This window comes from Lichenostomus cassidix, chromosome 6 (genome assembly GCF_008360975.1).
Source record: "Lichenostomus cassidix isolate B80296 chromosome 6, HeHo_3.0, whole genome shotgun sequence".
In the NCBI taxonomy this organism is placed as follows: Eukaryota; Metazoa; Chordata; class Aves; order Passeriformes; family Meliphagidae; genus Lichenostomus; species Lichenostomus cassidix.
The window spans coordinates 28,446,368-28,466,048 of NC_139487.1; the positions used below are offsets into that span (position 1 = coordinate 28,446,368).

The 19,681-nt window shown below is 38.3% G+C and overlaps 1 protein-coding gene across 2 annotated transcripts in view; it reads right to left on the reverse strand.

Moving 5' to 3' along the window:
- Positions 1–19,681, reverse strand: part of CCDC6 (coiled-coil domain containing 6) — a 51,344-nt gene that overhangs the window by 19,884 nt on the left and 11,779 nt on the right. For both annotated transcript variants that reach the window (XR_014852997.1, XM_085064217.1), the window contains exons 2-3: positions 12,077–12,226; positions 4,887–5,015 (exon numbers count right to left, since the gene is read on the reverse strand). Coding sequence is in view for 1 of the 2 variants with exons in the window: in XM_085064217.1 (XP_084920343.1) it covers positions 4,887–5,015; positions 12,077–12,226 (279 nt within the window). In the remaining variant the exon portion in view is untranslated. The remainder of the gene's footprint in view (positions 1–4,886; positions 5,016–12,076; positions 12,227–19,681) is intronic.

Here is a 19,681-nt window from a genome sequence, read left to right on the forward strand (position 1 = left end):
AAGAGATTCAGTAGCTACACAGCTGTTACCTCCTTAACACACATTTTCCTCACAGAACTTGTCTCTGGCCAGTAAGGAGGAGCATGAACACTGGACATACAGGCACTGACGGCATGGCAAGCCTATTCAAAGACATCTCCTATTCCAAGAATCCACAAAACTCAAACTGAATTTACTGTTCATTACACCAACATTTATTCTTCTGGAAAATTTTAGACTTTTTTAGTGGAAGAATCACAGTTAAGTAATCCAGAAATGAAAGGGAAGCCATGTTTGCCTTGTGTTAAATAAAGGACACAACAAAAATAGTAAAAAAACCATTATGTGAACTGCCTTAAGTGCTACTGTATCAATCCTTACCAGCAAAACAAATGTAATTCTATTTTAGCAAAGTCATTGTAAAAGTAAAAGCTTAACTTGACATTAATCGTGTTTACTTACTGTGTGAACAAACATTCTTGATTTGACTACAAGTTAATAAAAGATATAATGTAGAACCTTCTACTCTGAAGTTAATAAAAGAAAATATAATGTGGAACAACACATGAAGAAACCTATTACTAGTGTTTAAGTAGAAACACAATGCAAGTATTATCAATACAGAAGACTATTAAGAGGAACAGCTGAACTTACTCAGCAGCAACATAGCTGAACCCAAAGTCAGCAATAATAAAGTACCTGGAAACAGTTCAATACCTTTACAGGTGGAAGATAGCATGGAGGCATTTTTCCCAGCCAAGCCTTAGCTAACACCATTTTTCTGCTGGACAAATAATCTCATATTAGAAATGGAAAGACTGAAAACAGAATTAAGCTATTTCCATTTACTGCAACACTAAAGGGCTATTGCAGCATCTAAATCTGTAAAATATTAGTGCTAACCACTAAATTAACACTGAGAAACCCAAACAAAATATAAACTTACACACTCAGGTACCAGTGCAAGTTTAATGAATGTACAACCTTTTTCCTTTAAAGGTTAGAGGAATTAGTTACTGTAAGCAGAAGCAGACATATGCTGACGAGTAATAAAGAACACAATTAGATAGAGAAACACTGTCTAACAAATCTTTCCATGTTTGAATTTCCAGATGTACATTAACAGCTGAGGTAACTTACATTTCAGTAAAAGAGAAGTCAGAAGCAACATGCTTCAGCCTCACCACGGGGATGAGAATTTGGATCCTGACCAACACTTTGCTCCCCACATGGCTTGAGTGGAGCGGTAGGAAAGTGAAGGGCTCAGCCGCAGGAGCACAGAGCCCTCTGCCTTAGGGCTCCTTAGCCAGTCTGGCCAATGCTTGGGGCTGGGAACATTTAGAGGGAATAAACTACCGCAAACGTCCTGGCAATCTGCACACTGTGCTTCTACACTACCAAAACCCATATCTCCACTACATTGCACAGTATCTAGATAATCACATGAAGAAAAAAGTGTGAATGCAAGTCATGACTTCTGCAGTCATGGTTTCTGCATCATTTCAATGCAGCATGGTTTAGACTCACCTACTCTTAGTCTTTTTATAACTGTTATTGATCTAGCAACAAACCCACAAGAACACATAGGTGAAAAAATATCCTTATCATTTAATGGTAGGAAGAAGAGCACACAGGAATTTGAAAGCAGAATAAATTATTCATAAGCCTGGATTTGAAAAATCTAAGATTACATTTAGTATTATAAAAACCATCACCAAGGCAGTGGAGTCTATTAATTATAAATTTGCATGCAGGTGAGCGTGCACAATGGCAAAGTCAAACCATCAGCAACAATATACAAACAAGCCTTGTGTTGTGCCCTGAAGCTGCCCTGATGAAACACCAAAGAAATCAGGCTGTGAAACAGATCTAAAACTTCACATTTCCAGCAGTATGAAAACATACTGGAAACAAGTATCTTCCTTTCCTGGTCATGAGCGTTATCCCAGCTCCTTCCCTTTTAGCATGTTAAAGCTTGGAGGAAGAACATCTTGAATGGAACCTACAGGAGAAGTAACTGCAGCATCTTGTTCAGAGCTGTGAATTCAGAGAATTTGGCTTTGTACTCAGTATTTGGCTTGGTACAAATACCAAATTTGGTGTTTGTACTTGATTTTGTATTTTCAGGTGTACTTTTAAATGTACTCCAGTCAATGAATTTTTTAGAAATGTGGTAATACTCTGAACTAAAATAAGCAGGATGGGATTATGCTCAGGACCAAGCAAGCAGCTCTGTCAATACTAGTGTCACTCTACATGGGTTCTCAGTTACTTTCCAATCAAACGTCACTTAATTTTGACTGTAAAACAGGGAAATGAGGAAGCTTGCTTTTCAGACCTTAACCTTCCTTTAAAAGGAAAAGTAAAATTCCTTTTAACCTTCCTCACCACCCACCTGTATTTCTTCTCACTCCCTCTCTTTCACACATGCACTTATTTAAAAATGCAGCTAAAGTATCCACTGTATTGTGTATTAAGCATTATTGCTTTTTCAACTGTCTTGTCAACTTATTAACAAGCACAACTGTTCTCTCCTGAAATGGAGGTCTTCAAAATCAATCAAAGTTGCTGAACTCTGCCTATGCCAACTATCCCAAATTTTACTTCTCTGCTTCTCATCTCCACATTGCCCTTTGGAGCTTTAATTCTCTGCTGCTCTCCAAGAAAATTTTTCCTGAAGACTTACACATGTCATGTTCTCCTTACAAAGCAGACATATATGATTATTAGCAGTTTAATTGTTGTTTTTCATCTCCTAACTGCATTAATTCTAGTTTCTCATTATAGTGTATGAAATAGAAAAGCAATTAAAAATAGTAACAGCAAGACTACACACACTTGGCCTCTGCAGGGCAATACTGACAGCTACTTATTTCCTATCAAACCACTGAACTGTAACACAGAACATTATTGCTCATTTTAACTGAGCCATTCAGTTAATGAAATAGTCACATGCTGCAAATTTCTTCACCACTTGCCTTCAGAGAAGAATGCTCTGTGGATTTCAAGCTGACTTAAAAAATTATTTCAGGTCACATTTTGAACCCCTAAGATCCAACGTAGTTTTTTAAGGAATAATATTCTATGCAACAAGCACTGCGACAAACCAGCTACCTACCGATCACCTGTGGCATAAGCATTCAGATGAAAAAAGCAAAGGAGAAATAACACAAAGCATAGCTAATTCATGTTCTCTATTTTAAAAACAGCAGTTTAGTGAACATATGCTGTAATTATCTGCTCACTGATTAGTGATAGGTCTCAATGCAGCTCAGCTCAAAGCAATGCTGGAGTCCTCCTTCCAAACCCTGTTTAACAGGTGTTCTGAAGGTTGTGTTGCAGATTGTGGCAATCCCTCTTCCTTAATTCCCTCTGCAATAAAGGCAACATGGCTCTCCTCACAACTTCGGGTTTCTTCTTGCTAGATACAGCACATGCCCCAAGGCTGCTGCTTCAGCTGGTTAATTAGCACAATCAGCATTTTTAATTTGTGTGAGGGAAGAAAGCATGCTGAAGCCCAAAGTAACCTGAGATTTCCTATACCTTACTGTGAGACAAAACAAAGGCATATGGTGAATTACATATAAATACACACTCAATTTCTAAGCAAGACTGACAGGCAGATTTTAACATCTTCACAAAGTTTTCAAAGCCAGATACTAAAGACCTTTGTGCATCTGTGCTTTTTAAACAGTACATATCATTGACAACTCGATGTAGCAAAAAGTTTTCAATTTTATGAGTCCACAACTCTGTCTGTCCAGAACAATGATACAAAAATACCATGAAGACTTCAGCTGTGTTTCATGCTAACATTTCAAAGACTTCAACAGCTTAGTATGTTAAGCTTACTTTGCATTTTGATTAAGTGGCAGCCACCACCACCTTGTGGCTAAGAGAGTTATTTCAACCTATGCTAATTTCCATGTTGGGTAAGGATTTGTTAGCAACTACATATTCCTACCTTTTTATTTTTCTATTTGTTCCATAAATTTCTCCATACAGAATGTTACCATGAGAATCAAGAGAACTCACTTGATCATTTGGATAGCCATTAACTAATTTATCCATGTTAGCAGAAAAAGGAGAATCATGCAACACTGGTAGAAATTCAGATTATCAGCAACAAAAAAGTTCCACAGCAGAAGAAATCACAGAAATAATGCACTGTATTTACACCACCTGAATTACTGGACTTCCACATGCCAGAAAATCTGAAGTCTTTAACAAGCCTACAGGTTTCATCAGTTTGCCTTTTAAGTCAAAAGGTCTCCTAATGACACCACTGAGATGATCTGATGCAGATGCCTAAAATCAGACAAGAGCACTTCCAGTGCCTAAACTTCTGGTTGAAACATGACCAAACAAGTGGTGTTTTATCTCTGCCATCTTCATAACTGTATAGGGAGAAAGGGAGCTGGATGTAGTTGAATCTCAAGGCTTCTGAAGAATACACACAGCTGACAACGCATAGCTCCAGTGCTGTGCTACCCAAGCTGCCACAAAAAGGTGACCTAGAGCACAGCTAGACCACAAACAGATCATTTCCTTCTGTGCTTAACCACCACCAGAAGTGACAGTCTTTCTCACCAGCAGCATGAGTGGAGGCTGATGAACAGCAACAAGCAGCATTATTTCCAAAAAAGCTGCATTTGCAGAAGTCACTGCTGTCCAGCGGAATGAAGGCTCACAGAAAGGATACTAAAAGTTACAATGGCCATGAAAAAAACTAATCAAAGTTTCTCATAATAAATTATGTTACTTTTATATTGCTTTGAAAGTCAAACTGGCTTTTGTATATTTTCAATACTCTCTAGTTTCTTACATACTTAAAATTAAGTAAAATCTAATACAAAAGAAGGACTTGTTTTTTTCCCAGTCATATAATGGTGAAATGAAGGAGTTACCTGCTCCAGGGTGAGCTGCTTTGAAATGGTATCATTTTCCAGTTTTTTAATCTTCTTCATCAGTTTGTTCACTTGAAATTCCTGTTCCTGTTCTAAATGCTGCTCCAGTTCAGCTTTCTCATGTTGCAGCTAAAAATTTAGGAGACATGTAAATACTTTAAACACACAAATAAAAGTATGAACTTAGGCATCTTTTATACATTTATTTACACATTTATTCCCACTGCATGTTAAATTCTCTACTGATCCTTCTCAAAAGACTTCAAAATGCGCAACCCACTCAACAGCCCTTCAAAAATAACCATTTTAAACTGCACTGTATATTTACAAAGCAGATAAAACTACATTTCCAATTAATGAATTAAGTCAAATCGTAATAAGGTATTTTATATGATATATATAATGCATTATAGACATGCCAAAAGTAAAAAATATGTCATAATGTCCACAAAAGCATTAATTTTCATCTAAATGCATCATCTCAAGAACAACCAAAGCACAAAATGCAGGTCTTAGCACTTCCTCCTCCCAGGCAGCTGAAAGCTTAAAATCGTGACTGAAGTCATACTAATGAAATTGCTGTGCAATGAGTTTACAAACAACAACAACAAAAAATTAATTTATACTCCTATGCTATCAAAATCAAATTGTTTTGATGACATAAAAATACTGATTATTTCAAATCAGTGCTACACATCTTCTTAATACCAAAGGGAATTTTTTTCATTTAGTATGTCTGATGAAAAAAAAAATCTTTAACTCTTAGGGCTCTCAAGCAGATGAAAACAAAAAAACCTCCCTCATTTTAAAATAAAATATGGCTTTGAATAGCATCCCTCTGAGACAGGGATCCAAATTTTCCTGTGGATAAACCAGTGTGACTGGCACCATGGTACAAACATGTGAATGTGACTCAGGGAAAAGCAAATGTCACCAAAAGACAGTGGTGTAATTACATTGTGTTCTGACCATCCACTAAAAATTGCAGGCACCTTTTTCCACCTGCTTATTTTCTATGCCACTTCTGCATAGCCCATAACAATCTGTAAGACCATAGTGTTTCAATGTGTGAGGAAAACCTGAGGAAATGCAGATACCTTGCAGTCATGGACACAAATCAACGTTGCTGGAGAGCCACAGTGAAAGAATATATTTTGATTTTGAAAAAAGTTAAAATTGCTCATTTGTTAATTCAGCTCCTTTTGCTGTTATTGAGAGACAAAATGGTCTGTGAAGTGCAGCCTGGCAGAGAGATCAGAGCCAAAAGGCTCATGGAGAAAGAGCACCAGGCAGACAGCAACTACTTGGCAACATACCTATGGGAGAAGTTTGGGGTTTAACTGTGTTTTCAGGGCTTGTCAATGCTGAGTTTTTATTTTTCACAATTTTAAATAAACACCAGAACACAAGACTCTTAGAATAGACAATATTGGCTTCATTTTACAAAGAGGGAGAAAAATACTACTAACACCTCCCATTATAAAGGAGTGGTATCTGTCACTCATATAGGGTAAAATAATTTTTCCCTTTTATTTGCTTTGATCACAAAAACAAACTAAAACAACCAAAATCCAGTTACTGCTAAAACCTCAATGCTGAAGAAAAGAACTGCTAACAGTGAGAAAATATCCACTGGTAAAACACAGGTGGATAATGTTTATTTTACTTGGTAAATTAAGAGACTTCTCCAACTGTTAAATATAGTAACAATGGTCTACAGATACACCTGCCAGCTAAAGAGAAGGAAAAAAATGTGTTAGAATGTGTCACTTTGATGTCAATGTCTTACTGACCTCGAATGGTATATGAGAACTGAAGGAGAATTTTCAGCTACATAAGATTAGAGATGGGTTTGGTGCAAGAGAGACAGAAAACAGTGTGAAGTGAGCATGGGGCTATCAAACACAAAGCTTAGCAACAGGACTGTGTGCCTTATTCACTTAAATTCTAAGCAATTACAGCAGTACTCTCTCTCTGCAGAAGCAAATGTCCTGATACAATGCAGGACCACATTTGCCTTCCTACTGGCTGATTTCTGGCATAGTGGAAAGTGTTTTTATGAAGTAATGGAGAAAGTGGATGAAGTTGTCCCTTAAAAAAACAGCCCTCATTTATCCCCCAGACTATGACCTTGTACAGACTATTTTCAGTATTCCAGGCCCTCAACAGTTGTCCACTTCTTCCTTTGCTGCATCCTGAGTCCTATTTATTAACAAATTGGTATCAGCAGTTTGCCTCCTTTTTAAGTCCAGATGTTCGTCAAATAAATGCTAGATGAGCTGGCTCTGTTTATTCCGCACAATCCCATTTGCATCCTTGAGCTGATGCATGGTATTTTGGAGAGCAGGAAGGGTAATAGCTTATGTTTACAGACTTAGAATTTTTTTAAAGAATTGTCAAGAATCAGAGTTGCATAAGAAACATTTCTGTACAGAAATCTAATTACTTAACTTGCCTGACTACACATTATGCTATTATCTTGGTATGTTGTAACATCTTACTTTCAACGACAGATACTTGGACCAATTTGCGCTTCCAAAAATATAAGGGTGTTGGAAAAAAATCTGAATTTGATTTTCAAAAGGCCTGGTGCAAAATTTAAAGTGACTGACTTTGTAAGATCAAACAATATAAAAAATAAATTTCTCTTTGGAGCAGCCTTGTTTCACAAAAGATTAATTTTTCAGATTTTCTACTTTAAATTTCAAAACAGTAACTCAACATGTCTATGTCCACTGCTCCAAGAACAGAGCCTGCTGCATCAAAACACTTCTAATGATATTCTGCAAAATACTGCTACCATTCTGTAATGACTAAGGATTAAGGATGCTATAAAAACATTGTTCCAAGCTTCCCAGAGACTTCATCAGGTAAACAAAAATATAATTACATGAAGTACACAGGAAAATACAGTAAATACATGTAAGGCTTGTAAGAACATTGTCAGGAATGTATGTGATAAAAAGCTTTTGTTTACTAGAAAGTCTCTGTTGAGATGCATGTGCTCCTTCATTCCTGCAACATTCAGCCTAGAAAATTACTAATTATGCTAAACAAAGGAAATTTATCTAATAAAACTGTACATTTATTAATTTGGCTTGTAGAGGCAGTGAAAGCAAATGCCAGACAGTTATAAAAAGCCAGTATTAGTACACTGAGAACACCTTCTTTTGTGTGCTACTGTGTCTGTTTAGAGTCAGTCTGGCATATAGTAAAAGGTTTCAATATTAATTTCTTATGATACTGCAAACCTGACGTCACTCAGTGTTTTATAACAGTAATGCACATGGTGCTGAACTGGGAGATTCTTGCTGGCTGTGAGGAGAGGAGGAGCACTGCAGCTCTGGCAGGCAGCTCTCACATTGAAATTGCTTTAACATTCTGGGAGCTCATTCCACAGGCCAGGCTGAATGTGAGGCATAAGCCCCTACAATTGTGACAAACAAAGGTCTACAAAGCAGCAAACACACGGGCCCCATGAAAAAAGTCCCTCTGTTGGGTGGCTTTCAACAGAATAATGTGGCATCAATTTTGACAGTGGCACAGAGTTGCAAATACTTGGAAAATTGAGAGAGTGAAAATGATATGCAGTTTAGCAGAAGTACACCTCTACTCTGTTCCAAAACGCAGTTTTAGACAAAACAACAGATTCACGTGCAATTTTTTCCGCTATTCATGCAAAAAGCAAGAAGCCATCTGATGCACAATGTCTGACAGCATGAATATTGAAAGTCTAGTTCCAGGTCAGACCAACATTATCTGGCAAACACAAGGATTAAGAGTTTCATCCCAAAGAACAATGGAGCAACCAGCTGGAGTCTACTGTATTCCTGGTTAAGTCTTCATCCAAAGTCTGCATCTAATTTAGCCAGAATTCCCTCCAGAGCAAAGGTGCCAAAAACAGAAGTGGGCATTTATGAGTTCATTATTCTCCTAATAAAGACACAGTTGCTACACTCTAGTGGGTAATGGTAAGAATTGGCACTCACAAATCTCAGGAAACGAAAAAAAAAGAAACTGTAATTATCTTAACTTCCTAGTCTAAAAAACATTAACCAGGTATTTAGCACTACACCTGTATGATGGGAAGACTACCTCATAATAGAAAAGATATCGTAATAAACTCTAAGCTGATCATGTGATACGTGCCAATAATCCCCTCTTTTCCAAAAAATGAGTTTATTGGTGATATCAGGAGTTTCTCTTCTCCCATTTTTAGTCTGTCAGTTTACATATATAATTTCCAGGATTCATAACTGAAGAATCAAAACTTTCAAACAACAGATGAACTTTCAGAAAACTATATCCGATGTCAAGTTTTATTTTCAATTCGTTGCTACCTTAGAAAACTGCCTGCAACTCACCAATATTCTAATCACTAAATCCATGATCTCTAGAGAAATGAAAAATTACTTTCATGGAAATATATGGTAATATTCAAATGTTTTCTAATTCTACAGGTAAGCTCCTTAGTGGAAGGGACCATTTCCTCTGTATCATTTTTAAGCTGCCAACCACGTTACTGGTGTTCATGAGAATACATCAATACTCTGGTTCTGCATTTCACAGCAAGTTTATCACATCAAAGACATTATCAAGCCATGAGATCTGCATTCAGCATACACACAAACAGAAAAATAGTTTAATATTAGACTGTTTGCTTTAAAACAAGGGCTCCACCCGTACTGCAAGCCTTGAGCCACTCTAAAGGTATGAAAAGTCATCTACAAGCATGGACAACAAAACCTCCTGACCAGTGTAAGGAAGGGTAAATAGTATTTGCAGCCTATGCCTTTAACAGAAACACCACTGCTGCCTATGCACAAGCCATGAAAGGAACCAAGTTTCAGCTCTGTCCTTGTGGAGGAGCTTTGATATAACCCTTATCTCCTCTATGCACTGCAGTTTTCAGGTGAACTTCTAAGCAAGAAATCCCATGCCACTCACCCTTCACAGGCACCACCACCACCAGGATGCTGACAGCTATTCTCTTTTTCCAGTTAGTTGGGTTAATATCCAGATAAAGGAAAAACTCACAATTTACTTTTAAAAACTGCTACCTAATGGTAGTGAGAGAAATGATACAGCTTCGGGATGAACAATTTGGAACACAGGTGCATTTACGAATTGCCATATTTTAAACTCTTCTGGTTGACATAACCATGTTTATCAAAGGCTAAATGAGGCTTACAGCAAGGTCACATGGAATGAAATCTAAGGCTGCAGGTGTTACCTCCACACTCTTGTAGTTATGTTATACAGCTACTTTCTCTAAGCAGAAACCTGCAGCTTGCCTGCTGAAAGCTGGGTATTTATGGGATAATGCTGAATCCAGAACTGAAGATTTCCTCCAGATGCTGTATAAAAGGAGAGAATAACTTCAGTTTTATGTCTGCATTCTGTTTCAGATGCTTCTCTGAATCTTTCTCTCACTAATGAGGATGAATTTGCACCCTTTAAGGGTTTCCAATGGACAGCACAATGCCCTTGAATTTTTTCATACATTACAACAAGCCAAGCATCCCCTTGGCCATTCTGAGAACAGTATTGTTACCTTTTTCTTTTTGGGGCAACAGTCAAAGGACCATTTCTGAAAGTTCATAGTAAAAAAGAATAAAAATAATTGTACTTTTAGGTCGACAAGAAGTTTGTGTTTCTCTTTGTAATCTGTGAGCCTATTTTGCATAATTTTGGCAATTTAAGAATGTAAGAGATAGTTTAAAAACTTGGTAAAATAATTTCATGTGAATTCTAGGGAAAAGGCTAAGCATATTTCAAGCAATTACTAGATACAACAATTTAGTTGCTGCAGAATTCTAGTATAAATTTGTGTGCAAGGACATTGTACGACTTCAACACCCTTCAAACAAACCAGGTGTAACTGATGCTTTTACTTTTAAAGGAAGTTTTACTTTTCTCTTTACAATGTGTAGTACAGTCCCATGTAACCTGGTTCTGTAACAGAGTTCTACATCTCTCTTTCAATTAAACAATATTGCTCAATGTACCATTCTCCCTTTACTGCAAGTGACTCCAGTGGAAAGCTTTTTCTATAGTGATAGCCACATCTTACTTCAATTAGGAAAGAACAGTTGATACCCCTCTTTTACTGCCATCTGCTTCTCTGTTTTTCATGAAAATGTATGACTTAGAAAGCAAACATGTCTCTTACTTAGAAACATTCTTGTCAGTCCTCAAGAACAGCAAGGGGAAATAGTACTACCACGTAAGGGATATTTTATCTTGCTACTAAGCTTCCTGTGTGATAATAGCCACCAGAGAGACAAAGTGAGAGAAGGCCCAGTTTTCAGTAACAAAAGCACCAGATGGGATTAGCTCTAGTGGTGTTTCCAAACACTGTATTTCCTAACTGCAGGGCTAAACATGCCTTCAGTCCCCAGCTGCAGAACACAGCAATGCTTACAACATACAAATTAGCTTCTTTTGAAGTGCCTGGTTTTTCATGACAAAGCTTAGAACTAATGGCATGAAATCAGCTCAGGCAGATCACACTAACCATTTCCCTAACTTAGCACCCTGTCTCCTACAGAGGCCAAAAGCAGGTATTTAGGCAAGATTGTAAGAACACAGCATGCATGTACAACACTTCCAACAAATACTTACCCATTTTACAAAAATTAGCAACTTAGATAATGAAAGGAAGTTTTTCTGCCACAAATTGTCCCAGCATCTTCAACTTTTTACTTTTACCATCAAACTGATGTGTTTTAACTCAATAGAAGCAACTGTTTCATTAAAAGTTTCGATAAACTTACAGAAAAAGTCTTCTTCAAGCATCACTGCACATTCTTGTATATAAATTAAAAAGTTTAATATTTCAGGACTCTTGTTAAATATCAAATACTCCAGAAAAAAAATGTGTTTCACTAACATTTTAAATTAATCAGTAACTCTTGTCTGGAAGACAGTTAACATGTACTGCAAGCTACACCCACTTTTTGCATCAGTATACAAACCTGCAGGTTCTCAAAGCTGAATTTGCAGATGCAAACTTTAAAGCAACATGTTAAAAAAAGGTTACTCACTACACTTCTTGTACTTTGCTTTTATCAATTGTCAGCTTTACAACCTGACCACTTCCCTCAGAGTGCAGTCATGCAAACACAAAAGTTCAGTCACCAGTCAGTCCTGAGCCTCCTGGGAGAAACATCAGTAAAGACACCAATTACCTGCATCAGTTTTCTTGAGAGCTCGTTAGTGAGAAATTCCTCTTCCTTTTCATAGTTTACTGCAAGTGTTTCTTTTTCTTTCTGCAGAGCTTGAATCTTCTTAAATAAAGTGTTGCTGATGAATTCCTCTTCTTGCTCTGCCCTTGCTTGCTGTGAAAAAAAGACACAGTTTTGAGAAAAAAGGGAGCAAGTTTCCTTTTAAAAAAGCTGCAATTATTCCATTCCCCTTTAAATGCCTATCATCCTGAAGGCCTGTAGGATGAATCTAAGTGCTGTTACCATACTCTTTTATAACATGATAGCACCTTTCTTCATTTTTGTTTTCAGCCTTTTAACTTGAGAAACTGCACTTTAAACTGTGCTTTAAAGTGGCCTCCACCCAACCAAATACAGAAAATCTTCAACATTATAAACTTTATAAAAGCATTACAGATTCACAAATCCTTGTTTTTACCTACTTTATTCCTAAAAAGGAACTCCTCTCTAAGTGTTTTCCATTACGAGCTGAAGCACAGCTCAGACTGCTGCATGCACCACTGTGCCTTCTTTTCAGATCCCTTACACTGAGTTCTGCTTTCCAGGAGTCAAATAATGCTCCCCTTCTTTCACCCAGATATGCAGAGCCACAGGCAGCATGGCTCCTCACACAGGAATTCCTACCCAACCACCAGGAAAACAAGTATGTTACTCCTCAGAACTGCTACTCCACTACAGCAACTAAAAAAAAAATGCCTTGGGGTAACTTTACGCCAAGCTACTGTGAAATCTTCTGAAATCCACACAGAATTACCAGAGGGGACAATTTCCATTTCAGCTTTCTGCTAGCACCCTGCACTGCTCCACAGAAAACCAGCCTGGGAGATGCTCTCTTGCATTCCCTACAGTTCAGATCTTTGTATGTTTTTTACATATAAAGTTGGTAAATGGAACACAGGAGTGATCTTTTGAAAGCCTGCTCTAAAAGACCATGAAGGATATTTCACATGGGCAAATTAAAGATCACAGCTACAAATTGGTAGAGCAAACCCTTAATTCCACAGTCCAAAGCCTAGAAAAAGGGAATGACAGAAATACTGCATTTAACAAATGAGGCAAGATAGTGTTAGGAGTGATTTTATTCCCTGCAACAAAATCCTTTGCTTGAACTGCACATATGGTTTGCCCTGATTCTAATAAAATTATACCAGCTTATAGCTTATGCAAACATTCTGCAAGCTTTATTTCAGTAAAATTAGAGAGAGGAAAATTTAAGAACTGAGACACTTTACTGAAAGCTTATCTTCCATAATCTTCTGCCCAAAATGCCAAAATAACAATCTCTTTATAGTTATTGTACACTGGAAAATGCATGAAAGATTTCACTGTGTCAGTGATCTTTTAACTGGAATGATACATTCCCTAGTGGTCTAAGAGCCAATTACTTAGACACCTTCAATGTCTAAGAGAAAAGGTAATTAAAGAACATAACTGTCTTAAAATTTGGTGAAACAATAGGAGAATTGTAAATTTTCCTCATGATATCACCAATATCATAAAATCTAAAGCAGTGGTTTGGAAATTCCTCAGTTGAGTCCTCCTTCCATCAAGTCATTCTCTTCACATCTTTGTCTCTGCCTTCTTGTGTCTTCTCCCATCTCTACTGCTTTCTGTTCACAGCCCTTTCCTACTAGCTATCCTCCACCAGCTCCCTTCTCCCTGTCACCACCAGAGCTGGCACAAACCCAACCTGAGAAAAACAAGAAAGAAAAGAAAAAGCAAAGTCAGGTAGGGTTTACTAGCTTAGCAGCTCAGGTCATGCACACCACCTCCTCTCTAATGTTTTGCAACTCCACAGCAAAGAACTGCTGCTCCAGCATGTTCAGCACCAGTATTATTACCTGTCACACCAAGGAAATATAGAGTTGTCCAAGAGGTCTGAAGAAATGTTACATTGTCAGCTCACACCTCAGAAGATTAAAACTCCTGGAATCTAACTGATCTGAATAACGTTATCTATCAGTTTCTAAATGTGGTTTTACTTAGAGCTACTAACCATCTTATGTCTTCAGAGACATTCCAGAACAGAGTAAACAAGTCAAATTGCAAGGGCTCATTGTCCTCTAATCATTAAAATTCATGCATACTGTTCCAAAATCAACTCCTCCACTGCCTTCACTACATAAGATTTCTACTTGTGTCTGGTTTTCAATGGTTCAGACAATAAAAGACAGTAACACAGACCAAGCTTACCTAGAATTAAATTAGAAAGCATTTGGTTCTGAAAAACAAAAGAATGAGGGTATTTATGCTTTGATTTCTATCCATCTGTAACTTGCACAGATTTGTTCTGCTCATGCTTTGCACCAGTCAAAAGCTCTAAAATCACATTATTACAGCAGTGAGCCTGCACAACGCTGTTAGCCAGATCCTGGTGTCACATTAACGATGGGTGCTCAGGCCAACAGGAGCACAGGCTGCCAAGCTCCCTGTCCCAGCCAATGCCCCTCCTTTGTGCCTGCACGGGAGTCCATGAGGCCAGGCAGCAGGCCAGCACAGGCTGAGGAGACACCCAGAAATGAAGCCTTTCCCTTCCTCCTCCCATTTTCCTTTCCTGGAGCTGCTTCCTAAGCTGGCATGCCACACAGGAAGTCTGCTGGCACGCTGAAAACAGGAAGGAGTAGCCACAGTTTGTATCTGTTTAGGAACTGCCCTGGAACAACCCCTGTGCCCACAGTGTGCAGGACCCCAGGAAAAGCTGAGTAGGATCATATCTGCCTCCCTTACACAAAGAATGATTTTCTCAGCTGAACAGCAGCAACCACACACATCTACACAAAATAAATTGCTAAGGCACTGAGTGATACAAAATGGTAACACCTGATCAGTCAATCTCTGGAAACCTGAAACAAGCAATCTACTTTCACCACAGATTTTCTGCATAACAAGTCATATCCACCTGTCCCCTGTGTCTCAAAACTCCATGCATAGCTAACTTGGGGCATTCCATGGATGTATCCACTAAGGAAAACGTGTGATTACTGTGGTCAAGACCATAAATGCAAGGGCTACCACGTTACTTCGCAGGAAATCAAGAAAGAGGGAGGTAAAAAGCACCCCATGGATATAAAGCACAAAAAAACCACTCATATTTTTGAGGAAGAAAAATCCTATTATTTCTATTGCAGAAGCTTGTGAAATCCTGATCACTAGTACAACTGATACATGAAGTGTTGTAAAAACCTGTGCTTGTGAGCTTAAATTCCAAGTAGTTTTAAAAGAACTAAGAAACGTATTAGTCCTAAACTTTACATAGTAACTAAATACCATATTAGGAAGTGAATTGCACTACACACGCTGCATATACTGCCATAAATTGAAAGGTTTGGTGTTAAAATATTTTTCTTCTCTCAGTTCTTCTTGCAAATGCACCTTTTGTAGACCAGCTTCACACTGCTGAATTTCCCTCTGCTCTCTTGGTTCTAGCACAAGCAGCAGCAGCTTCTGTTTCTGGTGGGATGCTCTTAATACTTCACAGTATCAGGCCTTCCTAATCCTGCACAAGTAAGCAAGCTAAGCAATGCAATTAATACCTACTCCATAGTCAGTATCAGCTCATTATCACTGGCATGACATGAACATGTTCTTGCCTTTTAGTGTCAGGTGTCATTTCAGACAATTTCAGTAGCAAATGTTTCACAAACTGCTCCAGGCACCTACACTCAACCACCTGCAAGGCAGATGTCAAGCATGCCCAGCCTGCATGCTGACAAACATCACCTGTCTCCAGTAGCATCCACGGTAGAGGTGACACAAGATTTACGGGAATCTTGTTGGAAACAGCCTACCAAGCATTGTTTTGATCTAATCCACCCTTGAAGGTCCTTTATCTTTATGTCAAGAGCCACCATGACCTCTTTACCATTCATCCATCTTTTCCCGGTGCAGTTCTGGCTGACGAGACCCATGAACAATGCAACCCTGTAGATGGAGCTGAAGAGCAGCTCAGTCAGACACAAGAAATTCAATCTTTGCTACTGAATATAGACTGAAGGGTTGGGACAGCTTCGGGAAGAGATGATCTCAGCCTCTGCACATGTTACACTGAACTGAAGCTGTCACTTCAGAAAGCAGCCTTCCCAACAGTCCTACTAAACAGGATGAGGTAAACAGGGTGAGAAGTGCAGGAAGTTACAATTACATGATTTTAGAATATGCAGTTCTTGCATAAAAAAAAATCTAAGCTTCCCAGCTCTCCTGAAGTACACACTCCTCCTCTAGCAGCACTAACTCAAGTGACTGCTCTGGCCACACTTTCTGGCACCAGGTTAAAACAATACAGAAAACTACCGATCTACATATGCCATCAACATTGCTGATACTGTTCCCTTAAAGCAGAAACTTTTAGAGTGCAGCTATTTTTTTCCTACAAACCTTCAAGCTGCATCTGAAATGACCACAGTGCATGAAATGTGCCTTCCAGACAAGGAGAAACATGAACCACCACAAGAGCAGAAGTCAACAGCAACCCAGAGAAGAACTCACACTACTGCCAACTGCAGTGACTACCCAGCAGCACATTCCTGGCTGTAAGGGCTGAAGGACAAGGAATTTCTATCCAAGCCCCAGTAATGATATGGGCACAGCTTTCCTGCCACCCAAGTAAAGGTACTTTTTTCAGCTGGGTGGCCTCTCTGCAGAGAAAAGAGTGAATGCTCTTGTGGTTGAAGTGGTGAGCTGAAATGCAAGTTCTGGGGTCAATTTGTAGTGTGATTTCCTGTCTAATCTATGGCAAACCTCCAGGGTTGTTTCCTCTGTTCTGACATAAAAGTACTTTTTTTTCTTTTTTTTTCCTTTCCCTTCTTTAAGATGAGTTTTCAGGAGTAAGAAAGCAATAGGAAGAAGCGTGCATTTTTATTTTTGGGAATACAGTATCTCCTAGAAGCCCCAAACAACCAGTAATACCATTGAATTGTTCCTGCAGAATCCCAAGCCGCTGGGCTGATTTTTCTTTTTTTAAAATATTTTTTAACACAAACCTGGCAGATGAGGAGGCAAAGTATTTTTTCGGTTGGTTGGCTTCTAAAAACCAAACAAACAAATAAACAGACCCCCCCCAAGAAAAAAAAAAAAAAAAAAGAAAAATCACCAACTTACAAGCTTACCAAAAGTTATTTTCAAAATACACTAAGGAAGAAAGAAATTAACTACTGAAACTCATCCTGAGAACTTCAACTACTCTAAACATTACCTACTGTGTGACATTAAAGCCACATGCAGAATTGCTTCAAAGCACAAGTTTTATTATATTTCAACTGTTCAGTAGATGAGTTCTGCCCCAAGAGGGAACAAAAAAGATATCTGTTTTTTATGATAATAATAAGGGAATAACTTTATTATAAGCCACCCTTAAAGTATTAAAATACAGTTCCTTTCAATTTCCATTTATAGTTGGAAATTCTCTGTCCCCTTCATCCCCCATCCCCCTCCTTTTTAAAAGGTCAATTAGGTTGTGGCCAGACATGTCAGAATGCCTCTGCCACAGCACTCCTGCCACTAACTCCAGGCACAGCAAGTTTTTCCCTCGATGCCTACCAAGTGATCCAGCATATGGCCACACAAATCCACAAAGGATGCAGACTGACTAGAGAAATGAGCTGGCTCAAACAACACAAGAAATACATTTTTCTCCCAAGTCAGTTTTAACCACAGTCAAATGTTTTCAGCTCAACATTGCTCATGCAGCCTTATGGGACCTTCTCTCAAAAACTCAGGTGCACACATGTTGTGGTTTGGGAATAGCACCTGTGAAAAGCCCTCAGAAGTGACCAGCTTCCTAAACACTAAAGTCACTGGTATTCTTTCATGCTAAGTAATCTCTTCGCATCAGCAATGAAGTAAATTATTTAATGGTATGCAAACCCATTTCACTTCAGATTTGTACACACCTCTCTCTGCATCTTGATGTTGACCTGAAAGTCTTGCACAACTGAAACATACAGGTAGTAAAAATGAAATAAGCAATTTATGAAAACAAGCTCATTTGACAAGCATAAATATTTATAAAATGAATGCATTTGGCTAATTACAAATGAAGTATAACAAGCTACATGAATTTCACAATTAATATAATCAATTCCTAAATTTACTTACATAATTGAAAAATAATTTAAACAACTTTCTTCAAAACAGAAAAAAAAGGTGTACTCTTCAAGGGTTTTTATTATATCTAAGTACTGGCATTTGGTAATTAATGAAAATGCAGCATGTGAAAAAGCTACATTTTCTGTGACCAAGAAATGTCAAGATAGGGCCTAGAAAAATGTATCAATAACTTTCACTTAGCAGTTTAACCATGACCACATACTGCTATGGAAGTCTTAATGTAACCAAAGATTATTTGGTAATTAAGCACCATAAAGGAAAAAGTAGCAGGGTTGTATAGGCACACATTAAACACTTCCTATTTTGAACACTCAAATGACAACCTTAAGAATCTGACTGTTCATTAGACACATGCTTTATAGCTCTTATTTTTCATTCACTTAAACATCATCATGTAGAACAAGCTCCCAGACAGTTATCAGGGCTGGAGTCTCTGCTTCCAGCACACAAGAGCTGTAACCTGAGCCAAGAGAAGTCACAGGCCAAGGCAGGAATGACCCAGCAGGAAAATTAAATCTGGCCCACAGACCTTTCCAAATGGCTCTATTTCATGAGGCCCTTCCTTGCTCCCATGGCTGCACAAGCACCACACATTTCCTACACTTGCTGCATTTCCAGTGGATTTCCAGGTCATGTCTAAAACAAATATAGTGCATATAAGCACAAACAAACCCACTGCCCCTAAGTCCTCAAGTTCACTGCATACAAGCAAAATACTGCTTCGAAATACACATTAAATGCTCCTCAGAAGGGCTGCAATGACTGACCATGCAAACACAGCCAGGAAGGCACCAGGAATGGGGCTCTGTTAGACAACTCCTGCGTCAACACAGCACAGGCAAAGGACCATTCCCAGCACAAAGCTTTGGCAACACATTTCCTCCAGAAGATGACACGTGCTTTGCCAGGGACTTCCCCAACTTTGCTAGTTTGTACCCAGCTGAAGATTTACATTGACAACAACAGCCAATAGAGAAAATACAGCTACACTGTCAGATCAAACTCTGAACCAAAGTTTGAAATATCTCCATTAATCCTTTACTGATGATTACTAGAAAGAAGTTTCTGCTTTACTCTTTGACTTCTACTGGCACTGCTGTTTTACTGCTGGATTTATTTGTACTGGAAATAGTTTGCTAGTTAATCAATAGTGTAAAACAAATGGAAAACAGAACCATGTGGAACCAAGTTTTGCTTTTGTTCAGCCTCAGCATAAAAACTGCTAAACGACATGTCAAAGACACACATAAACAAGTAACAAGATCTGTAGTTTTATGTTCAGTTTGTCTCAATTTTCAAGTGCACAGACTTCTTCACATGAAAGACTGAAAAAAGGTCATATTGCTTATAGCTAATCTTGTAGAATATACTGTTTTGTTGGAGGTGGTGTGTGTCAATTATTTTCCACAGCCTGTGTGATCACTGGAATAACCATCTTCTTAAAATCCTGTGGTTTGTTTGACC